Here is a 21,520-nt window from a genome sequence, read left to right on the forward strand (position 1 = left end):
TCCGCCTCCAAAGGGGAATTCAGGACGAGCACAGATTGATGATGATGCCAAGAGGGAGCTGAAGAAGAAGCGGTTGTGCTTTATCTATCAGGAGCCGTGGGCACCGGAACATAGATGTGTTGCTAGCAAAGCACATTTTATTGAGGTCTTCTCCAAGAGCAGCGGGGAAGAGGATGAGGAGGCTGATGTGGAGGCAGGAGATAGTCATGCTGCGCAGGATCCTTTGCCACCTCCACCACCAGCAGCAGGGAGTGCAACTTTTGCACCTACCGGAAGGGCCCTTGCAGCATTGCAAGGAGTTCCCAAGTATTTGACGCTACGCATACGGGGGACAGTACATGGCCAGCGAGTATCAATTTTGGTTGACAGTGGGGCAACCCACAACTTCATCGATGCACAAATGGTTGTGCGGAGAGATATACAAACAAAGAGCTTCGATGGCTTTTCAGTTTTGGTCACAGGAGATCAGACCATGGTGTGTGCTCGTTATGTTCCAGAGTTATCAGTGACGATGGGCACCTACACACTGATTGACCACTTTTTCGTGGTCAATATTCCGGACACCAACATGATACTAGGTGTTCAGTGGCTTATCACTCTAGGGAAGGTCACGACAGAGAGAAAGGCCCTAGAGATGGAGTGGGATGATGAGAAGACAGGGAGGCATGAGAAGATATGGGGACAGCACACATATCCGCCTATGACTGTTTCGGCTCATCGGATGGAGGCAGTCTTCCGGAAGGGAGACGTAGAGTGGGCAGTGGAGCTGCGTGCATCAGAGGTAGGGACTACAGGGCAGACGATGCACCCAGAGATACAGTCCATCCCATAGTTTTAAAAACCGCTCAGAAAAACCGGTAACCGGTCAAACCGGCCAGTTAGCTAGCTGGCCGGTCCGAACCGGCCTAAAAACCCGATCAGACCCTTCATTTGCCCGATTTTTGGCCCTGAAAACCGGTGAAAACCGGCCGGTTTAGGACAAAACCGGCCGGTTTGTTACAAACTGGCCGGTTTTGACAAAACCGGCCGGTTTGTTACAAACTGGCCGGTTTTGTCCTAAACCGGCCGGTTTTAGGCACAACCACCATAAAGTTTAAAAAACATGTTTTTGACTGTGTTTGAGGGGTTTTGGGGGGGCACTAAGGGTGTTTCAACCCTAACAATGTTGGCAATTAATGGTAATGTTAAATTCTTAAAGTAAAAGTGACATTTCCTTTAATTTTCATTTTCATCCTTTTACTTAAATTTTTAACATTACCATGAAATGACTCAGGATGTTTGAGAGTGGTTTCGACCTCATTGGATTTCATATGGAGAAACTAGAATTTTAGGTTTCACTCAAAATTCAGCAGACTTAATGGTTTTCAGGATTTCATGGTTTGGGGGTAAACAATAAATGCAATTAGAGCTCCAAATGATAAGAAAAAGTCCTGATCTAGATCCCATTGTGTTGGACGATATTGATCCAACATCAGAATGGGTGGAGGAGACTGAAGAACCTGTGTTTGAGGCTGATTTTGATATCGACATGGCTTTGGCGGGGGATGAAGCAGATTATGTGGTGGCATCAGAACCAGGATCAATAGCGGCATCAAGGAAAGGCAAGGAACCAATGGAAGGCACTAGTCATGCAGGTCGACAAACTCGTGCTTCCATTAGGTCCACTTCTATTGTCATTGGTGGCATTGATACTGAGGTTGCAGATCAGGCTGAGGCATCCTTAGACTCTGAACCAGATGATGTGTATGTAGCTCCTGATGATGATCTTGTGTCTACTACTAGTAGTGGTAATGAACTTGATGATTGATCATGTGTATAATGTAGACTTGTAGTAGGCCAATGGCCTCATAGCTTGCAGCAATGTTTTTGGACTTTATAGGCCATTTAGAGCCTCATTTGTTATGTATTTTGCTATTTTGTTGATGATATGTATTGCACTCGGTGCCATTTTGATGTATTCACCTTTACATGGTATATAAATGAGCAAACTTTGCATATTTTGTCTCTATTGGCTTGGAATCATGGTTTTACATCTTAAAAATAGTTTTGTTTCATTAAAAATTAATTATTTAATGTATTTTTTTAAAACCGGTTCGTTTAGACCAAACCAGTGCCGGTTAGACCGGTTCCGGTCGGTAAATCGGTTCATTAGGTGGACCGGTCCGGTCACCGGTTCCAGTTTTAAAAACATTGGTCCATCCTTGACCAGTATGCCACAATGTTTGGGGAGATTCCGCCAGGACAGCCACCGGACCGGGGGTTTGAGCACACCATTGAGCTTGAGTAGGGCATACAGGCAGTGATTACTACCCCCTATAGGCATCCCAAGGCCTATCGGGATGAGACTGAGCGGGCCATTTAGAAGTTGCTGGCTCTTAAGCACATTCGGCCGAGCACGAGTCCTTTTGCTTCTTCTGTGGTGTTGGTGAAGAAAAAGAACAACACATTGAGGATGTACATTGATTACAAGGCCCTGAACAAGAAGACCCTGAAGAACAGGTACCCCATACCCAGGATCGACGAGTTGATGGATGAGTTGAGAGGAGCACAGTTCTTCTCAAAGATTGATTTGAGATCTGGGTACCATCAGGTTCGCGTGAGGGAGGAGGACATTCCGAAGACTGTCTTCAGGTGTCACTATGGGCACTTTGAGTTTTGGTGATGTCCTTCGGGCTAACCAACGCCCCAGCGACATTCCAGTCCTGCATGAATCACATCTTCCGCAGTCACTTAAGGAAGTTTGTGTTGGTGTTCTTTGATGATATTCTCATTTACAGTAGGACTTGGGAGGAGCATCTCCAGTGCATTGAGACAGTGTTGCACATCTTGGAGGAGCAGCAGTTTTATGCCAAGCTCTCCAAGTGTGAGTTTGGGCTAACGGAGATGTTGTACTTGGGACACATCATAGGGGTGGACAGAGTGAGAGTCCACGAGGAGAAGATCAGGGCCATCAGAGATTGGCCAAAGCCAAGGAACGTGACAAAACTTCGGGGATTCATTGGCATTTGTACTTACTACCGGAAGTTCGTCAAGAGTTTCTCACAGCTTGCTGCACCCCTGACAGATCTAACGAGGAATGGGGCATTCAGTTGGTTGGATACAGCGCAACGGGCCTTTGACAGGCTCAAGGAGGTTATGAGCAGCTGCCCAGTGCTTGCATTGCCGAATTTTTCGCAGCCATTTGTTTTGGAGTGTGATGCGTCAGGAGAGGGGATCGGCGCAGTGTTGATGCAGGGAGGTCACCCTATAGCCTTTGAGAGCCGGAAGCTCCTTCCGCATGAGAGGTTGTATTCTATATACGACAAGGAGATGCTGGCCATTATGCATGCATTGGCCAAATTCCGACAGTATTTAGTGGGTAACAAGTTCAGGGTGAGGACTAATCACAACAGCCTCAGGTTCTTTTTGGAGCAGAAACAGCTACAGGAGAGGCAGCAGAAGTGGATCAATAAGATCCAAGCATATGACTTTGACATTGAGTATGTCAAGGGTAAAAACAACGTGGTAGCAGATGCCCTTTCACGTAGACCAGCCACGTTGTCTCTTATGAGATTGGACACAAACTGGAGGGCTCGACTCTTAGTGGAGTACTCCAAGGACAGATTTGCATGTGAGGTTCTGGATGGGCAGGGGACAGTGACAGATGAGCTACCACCCACGGATGATGAGGGGCATTTGGTGTTGCAGCCAGAGGCTATTATTGATACCAGGGAGAGGCAGCTACGGAGCATGATGGTCCGGGAATTCTTGGTGAGGTGGAAGAATTTACCGGATGAGGATGCCACTTGGGAGAGTGAGAAAATTTTGCAGCATCCATCACTTTAGTTGCTTGAGGACAAACAACATTTTGCCGAGGGAGACTGTAATATTCCTAATTAGCCATGGCTAAGTGGAATATTCGATTTTGCTCAATTTTGCCTTCTATAGTTATTTATAAATAAAAAGGTGAGGAAAGGGGGCATAAGTCACTTTTTGAATAAAGTCACTTCCTAGTAGCATAACGTTGTAACTTAAAAGGGGAGCCAAGGGGGCCAAGGGACCACGTAGAGAAGGGGGCCCATGCAGACACTTGGAGGGATTGCACAGATGGAAAAGGAGCACGTGGCAAGAGAGAGGCTACGTTGGAGGAGGTGGGCCTTAGGGTTTTGAGAGAGGCCAACGCTATAAAGGAGAGAGGAGCCTCCTCATTTTGGATTGGATTATGTTGCATTTGAGCTAGTCACTTCGACTTAGAGCACGCTGGCTGTTTAGCCTGTCTGCAGCACTGTTTAGTGCATCGAGTGTCTCCGTTCGGAGATCTCACCCTTCGCCCCAGGGGACTTCGAGTGCTTGCTCGGGCAAGGTAGTTTCATTAGTATTTTGCAGGAGGAGCGATTTCTATAGTTGAGGAGGAGCTGAGCATTTTGATGATTGCGTAGTCTTAAGAGGGGAGGACGCAGTCTCCTTTGGTAGGAGCTCCGGATTGGGTTTATGTGGAGGATTTGAGCTTGGAGATTGAGCAAGGGATTAGCCCTTGCATATTGGAGGATTTTGGCAGAGTCTTGGGTAGAGTTTTGGAGGATTCTCTTCAGGGGCAGCGCAGAGCCTTGAGAGACAGCGTAGATCCTCAAGGGGGGTGATTTTCGGGGGTCAACTATTTTAGAAAAGCTTTCTAGGCTTTTCTGGGTTTATTGAGCAGAGGTTGATTCCAGAGTTTCAGCATTTTCTAAGGAGGGGAACAACCCCAAATCCTCACTTGATTCCAGCAGTAGCAGCAGCACAGCAGTTCTCCGGCAGCTTGGATGCAATTCAGAGAGAGGCCATTTCCTTACCATTCTGAGTGTATTCCTTCACTTGCCTTGTGCAAGTCGAGGTGCTATCTTTCTGATCACCTCTTGTACTCATTACTTAGTATAATAAAATGGCTTAGCATTTCTCTCTGCATTTCTCGAGTATCTGCTTATATTCCATGTATACATTATTGTATGTTGCACTACTGTTATTTTGTTTATCTCTTTGAGCTCCCGGCTACTATACCACTTGTGTGTTTTTCTCCTATGCTGCTCTTAGACAGAGTCTGGAAAGGGCCAGGTAGCCTCCAGATCTCGTCCTCTTTTCAGAGGCGACATATTTGGTAAACGCCATCCCAGACCATCTCTGGTTGGAGTTTGCTTGTGTTTGAGGATTACCCCTGGTAAGGGATATTACAATTTCCCCAGATTTCTTACGTACAGAACTTAAATTAGAAACCCATGGATGGTGAAGAACTTTGTAAGTAATCCAAACATCCAACAACTTAGTCAATTCTTTCTATTTAAGAGGTCCAAGCGACAGATGTGTTTTACCCAGCTTTTGCTACAATGGCTTGGCTCCTCCTTTGGTTGGAATCCCAAGTTGGATCATTTGCATGTCATGTGTACTCATGTCATCATATACCCACGCGGACACATCTCGGTACTGTTTGATCAAACAGACAAAGGCTTGCCGCTGCTGCGGTGTGCAGTTTGTACCAAGACTGACTATCTTCGAATCGTGATTGGTTCCTAGGTTGCTCTGTTCGTTCGTAGTGGTGGACTTGTGGGTTCTGCTATTTTTGGGCCCTTGACAGCGGTTTTGCAAGTCATAGAGCTTATTGAGAGAAATCGCACCCTTGGGGATGGGGTTGCCTTTCTTGCCATCAACTGCAATTTTCAGGGGCTGCTCGTTCTCATCTTCATCAGCTGTTGTGTCCTTGAAAACATCAACGTTGTTCATGGAGTGCAGTATCTGTTGTACCACTGTTTCCGAATCACCTACCACTTTGAGTGCGACCACGTTGAGGTTAATGGCTTTTTGTAAGCCCAACACGAGTGCTTCGTACTCAACAACATTGTTTGTGCACTCGAACTCCAAGCGGCTTGAAATCATGTGTTTTCTGTTGTTTGGATCGACCAAGATGCACCCGGCCCCTGAGCCATCATGTGTCTTTGACCCGTCAAAATACATGGTCCACAACTCATCTGTACACGGACCATTTGACGCACTTGTACTGCTGCTACTGTTATTGCTACTGCTACTACTAATAATGTTACAATGTGCTATACATGTTTCATTTCCATCAGTTGGGCAAGGAAGGAGGCCCAACTGTGTGTCTGGTGGGGTTGGAGCTGGCCATGCAGGATAACACCCCAATGTTGTTTTCAGGAGGCAGTTGCCAAACATGAGTTCTGCGAAAGCCAACGGTTCATTCTCACCGTTAAGGGGAGTGACATTGTGCTTCATATACCTCTCGGATAACACTCGGATTTGGTTGCATTTGCCCTTGTACGAAAGCCACATGTGCGACCAGTCTGTAGCAAAATATCTGTCCAGCTTGCTGGACCAGTCTTTGCTGAGTAGTAGACCGTATGCTTCCAATATGTCCACAACAATTATGTCGATGCATTGGTGGACTCGACTGTGATGAGATAGTCGGATGATTACATTTAGGAGTTCACCAACGGCTGGTACCGATGTCCGATCAAGTTGGATAATCCGTTCAGATGTCTCGCTCCATTGAGCATTGATCCTTTTGGCAATGGAGAGTGGCATGACGTTGGCTGCCGCGCTAGAATCAACCAAGCAGTTGTGGACATTGTAGTTAAAAATTTCAAATGATAGCAGGAATGGAGGGCAACCTGAGTTTGTTTCTTCCATCCGAAGTGTGTTGATTACAGTAGAAAGTGATTCAGGAGGTGTGCTTGCTCCCTTGCTAGTAGAGGCTACATTGTCTGTTGTTGTCTGTCCCAATGCGCGTAGCAGGATGTCTCGCTGGCTCTGGATCTTAGCTAAATCGAACAAACTGATGTTTGCTCGAGTTTTCTTCATGTCGTCTATAATGTTGTAGTCCAGAGGTGGTAGGCTCACCGAGGTGTCTAGGGCAGGATTGATGTTCGTGTTGTCCGACGGAGTGTTTTGCAGTTTGCTGCTCATGGAGGTACCCTTGTCTGCCGCTGTCTTCCCGGACTTGTTTTGTGTTTTTTGCTTTGGGGCGGCTGGTGGATCAACCTTCCTCATCAGCAGTCTCAGCTTTTCTTGTGCTTGCCCAAGTGTAAGGGGAGCCCCTTCGCTCCTAAGATTGTAATGGTCATTTTGCTTTGGGGGCTTGCTTCTCAGTGTTCGTCTTTGGTATTGCTTGCGAGCATTGATATGCGTTCACAACATACCCAGAACTTGATGCTTCATCAAGTGCAATACCTTCGTCATCATCTCTATCATTCGACTGCTCCTGCATGTTGTTTTCTGTATTGAATGTATGGCTGCATACCGAGTTTTTGACTCTCTTCCAGTCCGAACAGAAGTTCTTGGGGTGATGTTCTTCGTGGAACGGAAAAAACTCAGGAATCTGCGCACTGTTCGACATTGAACACAGAGCTCTGTGCAATTTTTTGAGCGAACTGGTTGCTGCCTGATGAGCTGCTTCCCTGTCTCTGTCTAGGCAGATGGCTGCTTGCGGATGTGTCCGTTTTCCGTTGTTTAAGCTCGGACACTTCTGTTGTCAAGTTCTTGATGAGGCGAGTGAGGGTTTCAATATCATTTGCTTCTTTGTCTCTACCCTTGCTCGCCATCGCTTGGGACTTCCTGCTCGCATCTTTGGAGTCCTTTGCTGATTCATCATCCTTGATGACTCCAATCGTGCGCAGGTCTTTCTCTACAACAATAGCCTCTTCGCAGTTTTCCAAGAGTGTTGGTTTCGCAACTCGTTTGACGAACTGTGCAATGCTGGTCGGCAATGCGAACGTGTAGTAATCAATATTGATGGAGTCATGAGGTTTGGTGTTCGCTGCAAATTTGTTCAATATGCGAGTAAACCTCCGGTTGAAGTCCTTTACCTTATCTTTCCCCTCCATTTTTAGGCTTCCCAATTCTTTGAGTAACATAGTTGGGGTCTTGTCATCAACAAACTTTTCAAGGAACATGCATTTGAATGCACCCTAGTGCTGTATGGAGTTTGGTGGAAGGCTGTGATACCATGCAGTTACGCAACCGTCTGAGGTACATGGAAACAATCTACAAGCTACATCATCATACCGTACCTCAAGGGTCTGCAGCTGCAGGTAGAAGTTATCCAAATGGTCTTTTGCCTTCACCGTGTTGTCAAGGTTGAACTTGATGTTCATTCTCTTCGCTCGCTTCGGCATCTTGTGCACAGCAGTTGGGACAGCCAATGGTCCGTGAGTCATCCATTCCAGATTCGGGTCAACCGTCTCTTCTTCTTCATCCTCCTCCTCTCTTTCAGAATCTGACGATTACGGCTCTAAGTCCGTTGGTTCATCTCCATCTCCGCCTCCTGTACCAGAGTTTGATCGCAAGAGTGTCTTGTTCCCCCTGTTGGAAGACCGAAGGTTCCTCTCCGTCTTCAATAGCTTCTGCCAGACCTTCAAGGGTGGTAAGAACTGCTTCTTCTACTGATGATACAACAACCCCTGTGGGAGTGACTTTTGGCTTCCTTGATGCGTATGGGAGTTGCTGTATGCCTGGGATCAATCCAACTGCTTTCGCGAACTGGCAAGTGATGGGGCGGACAGAGCGAAGTTGATGATACAAAATCTCGTGTTTAGTCCTAGGAGGTGAGCAGTAACCAACTGCAAAGTCGTGCGTAGGTGAGAGGGAGTGCAAGTTACTGCCTTGACCAGATGGTTGATGAGTGAGTGTGAGAGGACGTTCAACCATGTACAACTGGCTGCCCTCCTTCTAGCGCCAAAAATGTTGACAGTGTTGGACCCACCAACATTCAGGGGATCACCCTGGTATGAAGTCCCAATTAGACCTCACACCATTTGGTGTGGGAGTCCCATCCGGTATGATGGCCTGGTTGCCACTATCTTAAAGATTTGCCTCAACTCTTGCTTGTCAGCACAGGAGAGTGGTCTGCTTTGTCTTGCGAGAAGTGAGGTTCATGTGCCTGGTGATTGTAAGTGTCTCTTGTGTCAATGGTTCTTTCATCATAGAGGGAGAGGGTGGGAGTGAGTCCCAAGTCGGTTGGGAGAAGTCCCAACTCTGCTAGGAACACACAACACAACAAGACATGCACAACTTCCGGTGGAGCAGTCCACATAGATGCGGCAGTCACAACACACAAGGGAAGATAACACGTATACCACTCAACATCCGCCTGAGTACAATGGTTGTTGTAGCAAGTTTTATGTGAAAGGTCTGTTTGATGTCCAGGAGAGTAGTCTACACGGGTGAGACAACGTTAACAACATATACAATACATTTTCATTAACATATATGTATTACAACAAGTGAATTAGTTCAAGTGTTAAACACAGGTTAAAGCAACATGCATTACAAGTGTTAAAGATTAGTCTTACAACAGTTACAATATATGTGTGAAAACGTGCTGGCCTATGAGCAGGGTTCTGAATTAAGCGAATGTTCCAAGACACATCGTTACACCATACATCACTAACCTCGTGTGCAAGGCGTTGGAGCCACTACTTACTCCTCAAAGAAAAGATTACAGACTCTCAAGGCTATGTGGGAGGAGCTGAGGTGAAAAGTCTTTTGCATGTACAAATGAGGGGGTATTTATAGCCAAGTGTGAAACTGACCCTTGTGGCTGTTCGACTACCCTCATGACTGTTTGATTTCCAGGACTTTTTGACTTTACATGACTCTTCGTACAACAAGTGGGTCTCTTGGACTTCCACGTTACATTACATTGATTGGCAGTATGACCCACAGTAGATATGTGGACAACATGACTCATGACATGACTTGACATGACAGTGTGGGTACATTCCTGCTGTTGTTAGTGTGCATGTCGAGCTGCAATGTTGCTGGGTGATGGATGTCCTCATGGTGTGTCACAGCTTCACCTCCGCATGGCAAAGTGCACAGAGTTTTTGATGGTCGTTGGTTCGCTTGATGTTGCATTCACACATTGCTCCTTGATTGTATGTTGGTAAGCTTGACAGGTTCGTCTATTCGCAAAAGGTGCATGTTCGTCCATCCGTGAACATATCTTGCATGTTTACTTATTCGTCCGTCTGCGAACACATCTCTTTGAATGCATTGTCTGTTCATCTGTTGGTGAACCTGTCCTTCTGCATGTGCTCCCTTTGTTCATCCCATTCGTCGTCACGCCATGTTTGTTTGTGTACCTGTATCTATAGTCACTCATGACAAGACGACATCAAATCCAAAAACCTCCAAGTCTACCATGATGCATGATTGTTTCGAATGCAGGTGACTGGGAGAGGTGACGGTTGCAAGGCAGGATGGAGGCTCCAGGCACTGCTGATGAAAATTGCGCAGGAGTTATTAAGTGATGAAGATGGACAATCTGGATCGACAGTGACTGTCCGCGGGGTTTGGCTCAGCTGGAGGACAAAACTGCACAGTTTTTGGGAGGAACAGTGCGCGCTGCGGGAAGGTTGGGCAGGCAAAATCTGCACAATTTCCGGAACGAGCGAGCAGCGGGAGCTTGGCAGCAAAAACTGCGCAATTCCTGAGGGGAACTGACATTCAGCTATTGAGTCACTGGCAGCAAAAACTGCGCAATTCTTGAGGGGAACTGGAAGTCGGCTATCAGGAGATTGGCAGCAAAAACTACGCAATTCCTAGAGGGAATTGGTAGCCAACTACTGGAGCTTGGCAACAAAAACTACGCAATCCCTGAGGGGAACTGTTAGTCGGCTGGCAGGAGCTGCTGGCGGGAAAAACTATGCTGATGCTGGGAGGTTGGCTTGCTGGTCACCCCTGCGCAGTTTCTGAGCTTAGCGAACTACTGGGCAGTAGAGGACTTGCTCATGAAAACTGCACAACTTTCTGGGTGAGCAACCGGTCGATTGTCGGGAGGGCTGGCTAGAAACACTGTGCAATTTTCATAGGGAGACAGAGACCGGAACTGGGTGTCTGTCTGGCATGTCTGCATAATTTTCTCAGTCAGCGGAGCAGGCAAGGTCTGCAGCCTCTGCGCAATTTTTTAGGGGAGTCAGTCCCGGGGTGGCTACTAGGTCAAACTCTCTGGTTGACCAGCATGAAGGTTGATTGATTTGCTTGTGGACAACGCAGCTTGAAATGGCTTGCTTGGTGCTTCTGCGTTGTTTTGGGTGACAATCGATCGAGTCGATGGTGGGGTGATGGTCCGGTTGTCAAAGGGGAATCCGGTCGTCAGAACTTCAACAAAGTGACTAAGTGTGTGAACAAGTGAAAGATGCATACGTGATCTTGCAAACACACACTTACATGCCTTGATGACGAGATGACTCAAACCATTCGAACACACATGCTCAACGTGACTGATTGACACTGTAAACAACAAGCACGACACTTGTGATTGATCGTTGGTCGACCGTGACGACGCTTGCGTGATAGTGTATGTGACTCCGTGTGTGAGTGCGACAGATGTTTACATAGCGAACACAATCAAGTACACATGAAGCAAAGACTTTGAGTATGACATGAACATGGTCGCAAGCATGACATTGACATCAACGTGCAAAAGCTTGTGTGAAATGATCAAGCAAGGTGGGTGCAAAGACTCACACGAGCTCACGGAGTGAACCCGAGTGTGTGTAGCCATCATGTGAAACTCTCAAGGGAGACTCCTCATCTAGCTTTTTCCCTCTAAGTGCATTATAAGATGGGGCTTTTGTATCCAAGGCCAACACATGCAATGGCATCCACCATTGGTTGATAAAAATAAGAGTTTGCATAGTTGAATCAAAGACTGTTATGGCACCAAAACTTCCTCACTGCCATATCTTCCTCCTTCCTCTTCTTATCATTGAAACTGTCCAAGGTTAGTTGAGATCCTGGAGTTGTACGAGGACTGAAGAAAGAAGAGGTTATACTCCTGTTTGCCATAGCAGTTGAAGACGAGTTACCAATACCTGGACTTTGAAACTGTGTTTCACTCTGAGATGAAGATGTACCTATCCCAACAATGTCATCATTCCTTCTTGCCCTCTTAGAACTTGCTTCTTTAGTGGATTCCAAAGCAGCTACCATTTCAGTAATGACTTCATCAGGGCAACTTTGACAACATCCCACACCATGCCTAGGAATTTTAGCTAGGTGGTATTTTAGCCTGTTTATGCCTGCATGCATTAAGGTATTGCAAATGTGCCCATGCCGGATCATGGGACTGTTTGAAACACTTTGGTGGCATGGTGACAAAATCTGAAAGAAAAAAATATATATATATTATTATTTTTTTTTTAATTTGCAATTTTTTTTGGTTGTGTGGCTGAGTTTCTCAGCCACACGGGGCCCCTGTGTTGCTGAGAAACTCAGCCACACAAGGCTGTTGTGTGGCTGAGATACTCAACGACAGGAATTCCCAAACAAACAAAAAAATTGCCAAAAAAAAAAAATACATGGAAAACATTCTAACTAGGTTCATGAAGCCTACCTAAAGCTTAGTTTGATCCAATGAAGCCTCCTTTAGCCTCCTCCAACAACGCCTTCACGCTCCTTTAGCTTCACTTACAAGTTTCAACACTCACACAAATTAGCTAAACACTCAAATGACAAGTGAATGAGAAATGGAAGGGAGAGAGGTGCTTATAAAGCTTTTTTTCCCTCCAATTTCCCTTTTCCTCCACCTCATTTCCAAAAAATTTAAAAAAAAATTAAAAAAAATTCGAAGTTTTGGACAGATTGTGGGTTTTGATGCCTGGAGGGTCTTATAGGGGTCCAATGAGAATTTAATGGCTACCTACGGGTTCGATGCTGGTAGCCAGGTCTTGTACAAAACCCGAAGGGTAAGGGTCTAGACCGCGAGTTCTATGCGGTTGACTCGTCCCGACATGTGACCTATTCTTACTCACAGATTTCATAAGGGTCGTGCTTCACTGCTTCATATAGGATAGAACTTGTATATTGCAGCAACTGTTCATCCGGTAACTTGGAAATTTAATCCTAATCGAGCCAGATGTGGACTAGAAGATCACTTGCAGACAAGAGGAAGGATGACATTATTGACTTGAGGAAAGTGATGGATGGTCGATGCTCTACAAAGAAGTTCCAAGAAATGAAGGCTCCATAATATCAAAAAGAACTTCATGACATCGATAGAGGGAGCCCCTACAAGTAGCTAATAGTCCCATGATCTCCACCTAGAGCAGAAAGTTGCTGTAAGCAAGTGCTTGGTTAAGAGGGAACTTGGACAAGTCCCTGATAAGAGGGAACTTGGGTACATTCCTTTTGTGGAATGGGTATATCCTCCCTAGTTAAGAGGGAGAGATAGACATGTCATTCTTATCTTCACTTTGGGAAGAAAGAATGGAGGATTGGGTAAGCATCTGGCATCTGATACTATTTGAGGATGTGGTAGGTATGAAAATTTCTAACACGAAATTCTACTGCAGTAACTGATTTATTTCTCCTACTTCTCTTCCACAATAAGTTATTTACAAAACAAATTAAATTAAATTCTACTGCAGTTATCACATAATAGCATAGAGAAAATAACAGTGGTATACAAGCACAAGAATCAATCACATCAACACAGTTATTTTTGGACAATTGTCCTCGGAAAAACCCAATGCGGGAAAAACAGTGCAACAGATTAGGGTTTATTTATTAATCTTCAGCAACAATCTCTTTACAAGGAACGATTCTACAGAATATTAAGACACTTCTAAGAGACACTTGAGACAATTTTCCACTCTTCCCGAAGAAGTTGACACCTCGGAGACCCTATGTCCTTCTCTGCGTCACTTCTGCGTGAGGCCAGCGTGAGGACTGCATCTCTGATTGCGTTGTCTCTCTAATCTTCCCTCTGCGTTGTCTCTAGGATGCTCTACGTCACCTCTTCCTCAGTCTCTGACTGATGTTGATGCCCTCCTCTTCCTTCACCCTGCAACTCTCCCTTTGAAATCGAACTTCTTCTCCTTGAGAATCGATTTCCCTCAGGTTATTGAGTATGTGCCCGGTGTGTCTCCAAATGACTCTCAAGTCTTTTCTTATACTTTTCCTGTTGATGAATCAACGAGATTAAGTCCCTAATCAACAGCTGAGATTAAAACAGACTTGATCCTCGCCTCTTAGAAGCTTTGCACCCATATCTTTATTAATACCCATTAATATTTTTATTTTCCTAAGTTTAGAATTAGGAAACCTATTAAAAATATTAATTATCTTAATAACTCATCATCTGGTTGGAATTTCTCCAAACGATTTTTGGGTCTTGGAGATCTCATGTATTCTAGCCCCTCCACAAAATTTCAGATCTAGATCACATCCGATGCTACCCAAAATCAACACTCCCTCTTAGCGAGGAATGTGCTCTAGCAATGCTTCCCAATAGAAGCATCACACTGATCCTCGACATTGGTCCTCTGCGCTATTGATGCTTGGTCTACTGCCCCTCATCTACTGCGCTGCTGTACTGCTGCCCATGACACTACAACTGTCTTTGCTACATCTATACAGTAGCTCCCTCTGAATATGCTGCATCATGTTGCCCATGGCACTTCCACTGCTAACTACTGCACTGCAACTCCTATACTATTCGCTTCTGCTCCTGAAACGAATTCTTGACCATCCCCATCTTCTCCCTAAAATAAGCAAACTTTGTTCTTCCTAGAGCCTCGATGAGAATGTCTGCCACCTGTTCTCCTGTCGTGGTGTACCTCAACTATACTACCCCTCGTTGGACACAGTCTCTGATAAAGTAACACTCGATGTCAATGTGCTTCGACCGATCATGAAAAACTAGATTCTCAAAGAGCTTGATGCAACTCTGATTATCACACAAAATATTGGTCGCTTCCATCCTTCTCCTGAATAGATTCACAAGCAATTTCCTAAGCCATATGGCTTCACACGAAGTTGTGCTAGCTGCCATATATTCAGCTTCAGCTAAGCTCAGAGCTACGGATTTCTGTTTCCTACTACACCAGGAGGTCATTCCTGATCCAATGTTGAAACAATACCCAGAGGTACTTTTCCGATCTACTAAACTTCCAGCCCAATCTGTGTTAGTGAACCCACTCAGCCTGAGGTCATTGCCTTGGGTGTACATTAGTCCATGCTTGACTGTTCCTCGTATATATCCGAGAACATGCTTTGCTACTACCCAGTGCGCCTTCTTTGGTTCCACCATGAACTGACTGAGGGTGTTGACAGCGTAACAAATGTTTGGCCTGGTATTGACTTGGTCTTGGAAGGGTTATTGGTCAAGGGTCTAGGTATTGGAATTTGTCAATTGAAGATTCTATAAGAATGAAAATTCTTGTGGGTTTTCCTCTCAGATTGGAGAGGTTTTGGCCTTGGCTGATCGCCTATATCTTGTGTCCTTTGTCTTATTGTTCTTTATGGTTTGGTAGCTGTTTGATGAAGAAAAACACTAATAATAATCAAGAGAAAGAAGAAGTTAACTAAGTGAAGTAAAAATACATCACAAATAGTTATCAAAGTCAAAAGAAATCTCCTATCTTGCTGCCCCTAGAATTGTCAACAAAAACATATATTAATAAGTCACAAGTAATTATCATGATAAGAAATTCTAGCTGTCAAATGAATTTCAACAATTCTCCGTATAATACTTTTGGTGATCTTCCAAGATACTCAATACAGCGCTGGCCAGGATAACAGGTCTGAAACATCATGAATCTTCTGCTTCCAAATTCAATTCATGAAGCTAGTGGAGTTGGCATGTATTCCTAAACTTTCAATCATCAACATGCCGTAACAGGTCTGCATAAACCATGAAACTTGAAACAAGTGTGTCCCATGCCCATGTAGCTGTTATGTCATCATATGTGCATGGATAACAATCAAACTCCCTAGAATGGTGTTATGCAGGCTGCACCTAGGGGATTGTGTCAATATAGATGGGACAATTTCTCAAATCCATATGCAACTGCATAGAACATAACCAAGTGTCCAAAAGAAAACATGAGTGCAAAAGAATGTGCCATAGAGTCCCCATGCCTCTGCATATGTGATGAAATTGTGAACAAGATGATCACCCTATTCCATCATGTTATCAGTCAATCAAGGAATTCTCCATCTTGGTCAATCAACCAATATCCACCATGGTATTCCAGTTCAAGCAAATGTATCAAGATCAATGATTCAATATAGCCTTTGTAAGGCTTGTACTAGCACTGTCCCTTTTGACTTGTAGGACTAAAATTTGAGTCTTGAATTTAAACTTTGGCACTTCAATTTTGATCGAATGAAGATTCTTAAGAAACTAGTCCTTTGGGAATCTGATCAGTTGTTCAATTGGATAAGACTGGGCAGATCTCTTCTTGTATCTCAAGTTTTATTAGCTTAGGTGAGGAACACAATATCTATTCATCATTTTGGAAAGTTTGACAGTATCAGGAATAAAAGTGGAGACATTCTCTGCATAAAGGCATAAAATCTATTCACTGAGGTCATTCTTAATCTACCCTTCAGTTCTGCCTCAACTTCTTCAAGGTCTGCTTAAAGACTTTATCATAGCCTGCATTAAAATCTTTATCAAGGGCTGCTTCAAGGCTTCTGCTTCAAGACAAAGTCTGCTCCAAACTTCTGGCATCAAGGTCTGTTCATTGAAACATTTCAATCTTGTCCTGGTCACAAATGGTTCATCAAATCTTACTAACTTTTAACATAATGCAAACAAGCTCAGCCAGCCTTGATCACCCTTGAAACTGCATTAGAGCTGTCCTCAGACTCAGCCTCAGTTAACCTGAAATATGCCTCAGGATTTTGGATCTGTCACAGGTTTCACTCTGTCTGAGAATTTTGGATCTGCCTCAGAGATCAGTTGCAGGGACGAAATTTGGTTGCCTCAGTGGTCAGTTGCAGGGCTTTAACCAGATATTCGATAAGGTCACTGCCTCAGATAACTTCTGCGAATTCTTGATCAGATGATGCTCTGAATAACCAAAACTTGGCTTCTTCAAGTCCTCTTTAATGGCTGCTCTTTCTCCTAGGTTCTGAATCCTGATACCATGTTGATTTTTCATAAGAGAAATTGATCTTCTAATCTTATAATTACTTTCCAATGATTTCTTAATCAAGTTGTCTTATGTCACATATTTTTTTTTCAGCAGGAAAAAGCCGCCTGTTTTGTATTAAATAAAACAGTACATATATACGATTACATAATAGCACCATATGCCTGATTGATCAGCCTATCTCTGGCTGATCGGAAAGCTTACTATATGCCACTGTTAACAGCTTCTCCCAATCCCTATATTATCATATCTGAATCACAGAATGTAACAGAAATTGCTAATTTCCAGGCATCGTATCTAAAATTGTCTCCATATACAGTAGTCACCCATATGTCATTTAAATACATAGACCATATACAAAACATATACAAAAAGTAGATTCAAAAAGTTTGTTAGAGAATACTTATCTGTGCTAGTAGATTCAATGAAAAGTAATTATCATATTAGAAGATCGATTTCTCTTATGAAAAATCAACACAATGCACTCTAGGATTAGGGCTACTTGGTACAAGCAAAATAAAGTTCCATAATAACACCAACTTGTATTGTGGTTAGATCCAAAATGGCTCCAACATTGCAACTAGAAGAGTGATTGAGACTTACAACCAAAGTTATAATCACATTAATGCTCATTTGACAGAAAATGACAGTAAAACATTAGGAGGATGTAGGCATGTGCACACCCATGAGTGGATTGCAATTCCATACTTACATGTGGATTGCACTTCAAATCCAGATTTAATGGAGGTAGACATCTGCAATGAGACTAGTTGATTGTATCACGGAAATGATAAGAGTTACAAATGAGGGGAGACAACCCATATACATAAATGCCCTAAAGCTTAAATGTTGATAAAACGTGAAAGTGGTAAAGCACTTCTTCCAAAAAAATGTTGTTCACGTTCTAAAGGCCCTTGACCAAAACGTTATTACAAAATCATGAAGTAACATACACAATAGCTGAGATTACATCTAGATCTTATGTTCGTAGGCCACTATTCTCCTGCCTAATAAATCTGTTGTGGTTAAGATACGAAACACACTCAAAAGATATCCTTGTTCGAAATATTGAACAGATAAAAGAACCGACCAGATTAGATAGCTAACAGTTTAGGATAACTTTGTATTAAATTCAAACCTCAATACTGATACGTTGTCAGGTGTTTGGCATTCTCCAGACAATTATCAAGGTATACTGACATAGATGTGCAAAGAAACCTTCCCATTGGTGATTACCATTAATCTCTCATGAAAGTTACGGTTGGTGTTTCTTAAGAGATGAAATCGATCAGAAATAGAAAGACAAACTCAGCAGACCAGTTCACAACAATATTATGAGATTAAGAAGCTGATATTTTGTGGCAAATTAAATAACCTTGGAGAGCGATTCTCCTTTCTCCATTCCAAGAAAAGCAATTTGCATAAAGAAAAGAACAGGATAGAAACAGGACTCATTTTTCGATATACACCTTTCGCACCGTGCTGCGACCTTGCGTCAGGCAAAGAGATGTGCATCTTATTGCAAGAAGAGGAGGGAGCCATCTTTTTCAATTATCCTTAGCCCAAGAGTACCTGGGATGACGAAACAGCTTACTGGCATATTGTAGCCTCACAGCAAATATCTCCTGAACACTTGTAGTTCTCAGTTCATCTTTCTTTTACCAGACATAAAATAGCGTTGCCTCTGTTTCTCATTCTTTTATTCAGAACTTTGAAGACTGCGTTCTAAGATCACTTTTAGAAACAACTTTGATTCTTTTCATTTCGTCTTTTCGGTAAACGATATTCCCGCTTTTTTGAATTTTTCAGAAAGTAGGCTTTGTTTTCTTCCTCAGATTAGCAAGATATATTAATTTCAACGGTCGGTTTTTCTTGTTTGTTTCGTCAAGGTTTGATTAAATTACTTCACTTCACCCGTTCACTACTTATCAATCGAACTTTATAGTTCCCTTATATTCTAGTATGGTTAGGGAAGGACGAGTAGCTTGACGGAGAACCTGGGATAGCCTAATGTTATTTCTTTGATTTAAGAAACTTTGCACACCTATATAAAATGTCAAACTGCAATGCAGAAATCAACTGCATTGCAAGTCAAACTGTTTTGTCAAAACAGTTCAGAAAAAAACCGTGTACTCCCCGAAAACATTGAACCAATAATTCGTATTATTGTCGATTTTTTATCGCTATATATAAAAAAGAAAGAAAAAAAAGAAAACGACATAGAGAAGACATTGAATTAATTATTAGTACTATTAAATGGTTAATGATAATAATATGCAGGACGGCTCAACCACCGGTGATAATGATGCCGGCCTCAACCGCTGCTTATAATAGTGGCTGGCGATTGGCAAGATTCAATGAGATTCAAACCCATACTACAGCCGACACTAACTTAAAACAATCCCTTTAAACCGATGAACCCTCTAATATTATCATTTTTATGTTACTATTATTATCCCGTTTTAAAATTCTATTGTATTATGTGACTGTGCATGATTAATTTGGTTTCATGAGTTGGGCATTTATTCGTGGTTTCAAGATTTATTGTCCTTGGTGGCATATCAATAGTCCATGTCTATTTTATTTTCAGTAAGAGTGAACGAGTCAGATACCCTGAACAACTGTCACATTTCTGCTCAGGCCAATATTGGCTGGCTTGTAAAATATGCCTGGCAATGAAACTCCAAACTCTTTTACACCTGTAAAACTTCACAATATCTGCGAACATAATTTCTACATGGCGTTCTCTCCGTTTTCTTGCTTGCTGCAATAAGCGGGTACTCATGAAAGCAATTGAGAGAATTTCCCATATACGCTATCACAATAGTCTCATTAGTTACACATGAAAATTCAGAAAGCGATGAAACAAAATGGTGGAGATTACTGACGCACATCACACCGGTTAAAAAATCTAAACACGAAATTTCCATATCATTCAGAAAATTGCGAGATGACAATTTGTTTTATTTATTTAATTTTTATTTTTAAATACAAATTAACGATCTGAGTTGGCAAGCATGCTTGATTTTGAAACAGTTTGTAGTCTGGACATGGTAAGGGTTTGATATAGAATATCACTTGGAATAAAGCCTTGTTAATGATGAAAATCATTGCATTTTTTTACCTTTTCCTGGTCGAATCCTGTCAGTTTCTAATGGCAAATTACATGAAATATTTCCAATGGTGTTTGCATTAGCCACACATGTTTATCTGCAAGCGTTTCTATCTTCAGACTAATTCAATTTCTTCCGGGTTCCACTTTGAAACAGATCACACAACAGAAACAATAGGGATTCATGTAATGCACATATCTCAACTTTCAATCTAAGGAAAAGCACAATAATGAGTCAACATGTACACATTTATGGAAGTAATCCTTTGGATGCACTGGCTTTCATAAACCTGGATTTAATCTGGGCAGCCCTTCCACACGTAAATAATAGCCGTTCCAAAAAATAATATCATATGGAAAGGGAATGCATGTATAAATGATCTATCGATATGTTATTTTCGATACATGAGTCGTAAGTTTAGTGTTCCATTTTCATTTGCTCCAGGAATGGAGACCAGATAAACGATGGATTGATTACTCATTTATGATGATTGTGTACTTAATGAAGCCTTTTCAATGAATATTTTTGTTCTGGGTTGTTTGCAACAGACAGTTGATGAGATATATAAAGTGGCATCAATATCTCTAAGTCCTAATGTGCCCGGTCAAGTATTTGTAAGTTTTTAACTTTCTTTCTTCCTTGATTTTATTGATGTATGAAATTGTTCACCTTCTTTGAATCAAATAAATGCGATCAATATTGACATAATATTGCTATAATATTGACATTGCCTAGTTCGGAAAAGTGACTTCCTAGGTGTTATAAATATTCCTCAATTATAAAGCTTTTAAAATATGTTTGTCATATGGTTTGACCTTCAGCATTCTTGAATATTTTTTTGTAATTTTTTGCCAGCTAGGATTGATGGTTAATCCACCAAAACCGGCTGATATATCCTATCAGATGTTTGTCACAGAAAGGTATGATGTAGCTTTTAGCATTTCTCTTATTATAATTTTCCATTTATGATAAATCTCATGGACAATTACTCTCTACTTTTGTACATTAAGCAAGCATTGTAATCCTGTGAAATGTTCATTTACTCTCTCTAAAAGTGTGTGCAATCTGCTTAAACTACCAACCTATGTTAACGCAGGATAAAATAATTTAGTAATATCATGTTTTGAAACTTATAGAAATATGTTTCAAGCTACATCTAATAAGTAGGGCACTTGATGATTGGAACCTAAGGAACTATTACAACATATGATAGAGTGGACGATTGGGGAAAGAAAGCCAACCGACAATGGACCTAAGGGGATCAAAGGACAAACAATCATGTGATAACAGATCGGTCTTCTGTACTATAAATATGGATCGATTTCAACAAGTCGCACACCCATATTCCAAAAATCCTTAGAGAAAAGTAATTACACGATGAGCATGAAGATAAATAGCACAGCAAACAAGTGTTGAAGGGCCATGATAAGATAAGCAATGTAGAGCAAAAGGGCCATTATGTGATTGCCATGGCGTTATCGCCTGATAGAATAGAGATCT

The 21,520-nt window shown here is 42.6% G+C and overlaps 1 protein-coding gene across 2 annotated transcripts in view; it reads left to right on the forward strand.

Annotated features, from left to right (window-relative positions):
- The window catches only part of LOC149247442 (glutamate--glyoxylate aminotransferase 2-like), a 251,463-nt gene that overhangs the window by 184,621 nt on the left and 45,322 nt on the right, over window positions 1-21,520 (forward strand). For both annotated transcript variants that reach the window (XM_089458217.1, XM_089458218.1), the window contains exons 10-11: window positions 20,569-20,634; window positions 20,876-20,940. In XM_089458217.1, the coding sequence (XP_089314343.1) occupies window positions 20,569-20,634; window positions 20,876-20,940 (131 nt within the window). The remainder of the gene's footprint in view (window positions 1-20,568; window positions 20,635-20,875; window positions 20,941-21,520) is intronic.

The sequence above is a fragment of the Pinus tabuliformis genome, chromosome 7 (genome assembly GCF_031772625.1).
Source record: "Pinus tabuliformis cultivar Carrire ecotype Pingquan chromosome 7, CPIR1, whole genome shotgun sequence".
Taxonomy (NCBI): Eukaryota; Viridiplantae; Streptophyta; class Pinopsida; order Pinales; family Pinaceae; genus Pinus; species Pinus tabuliformis.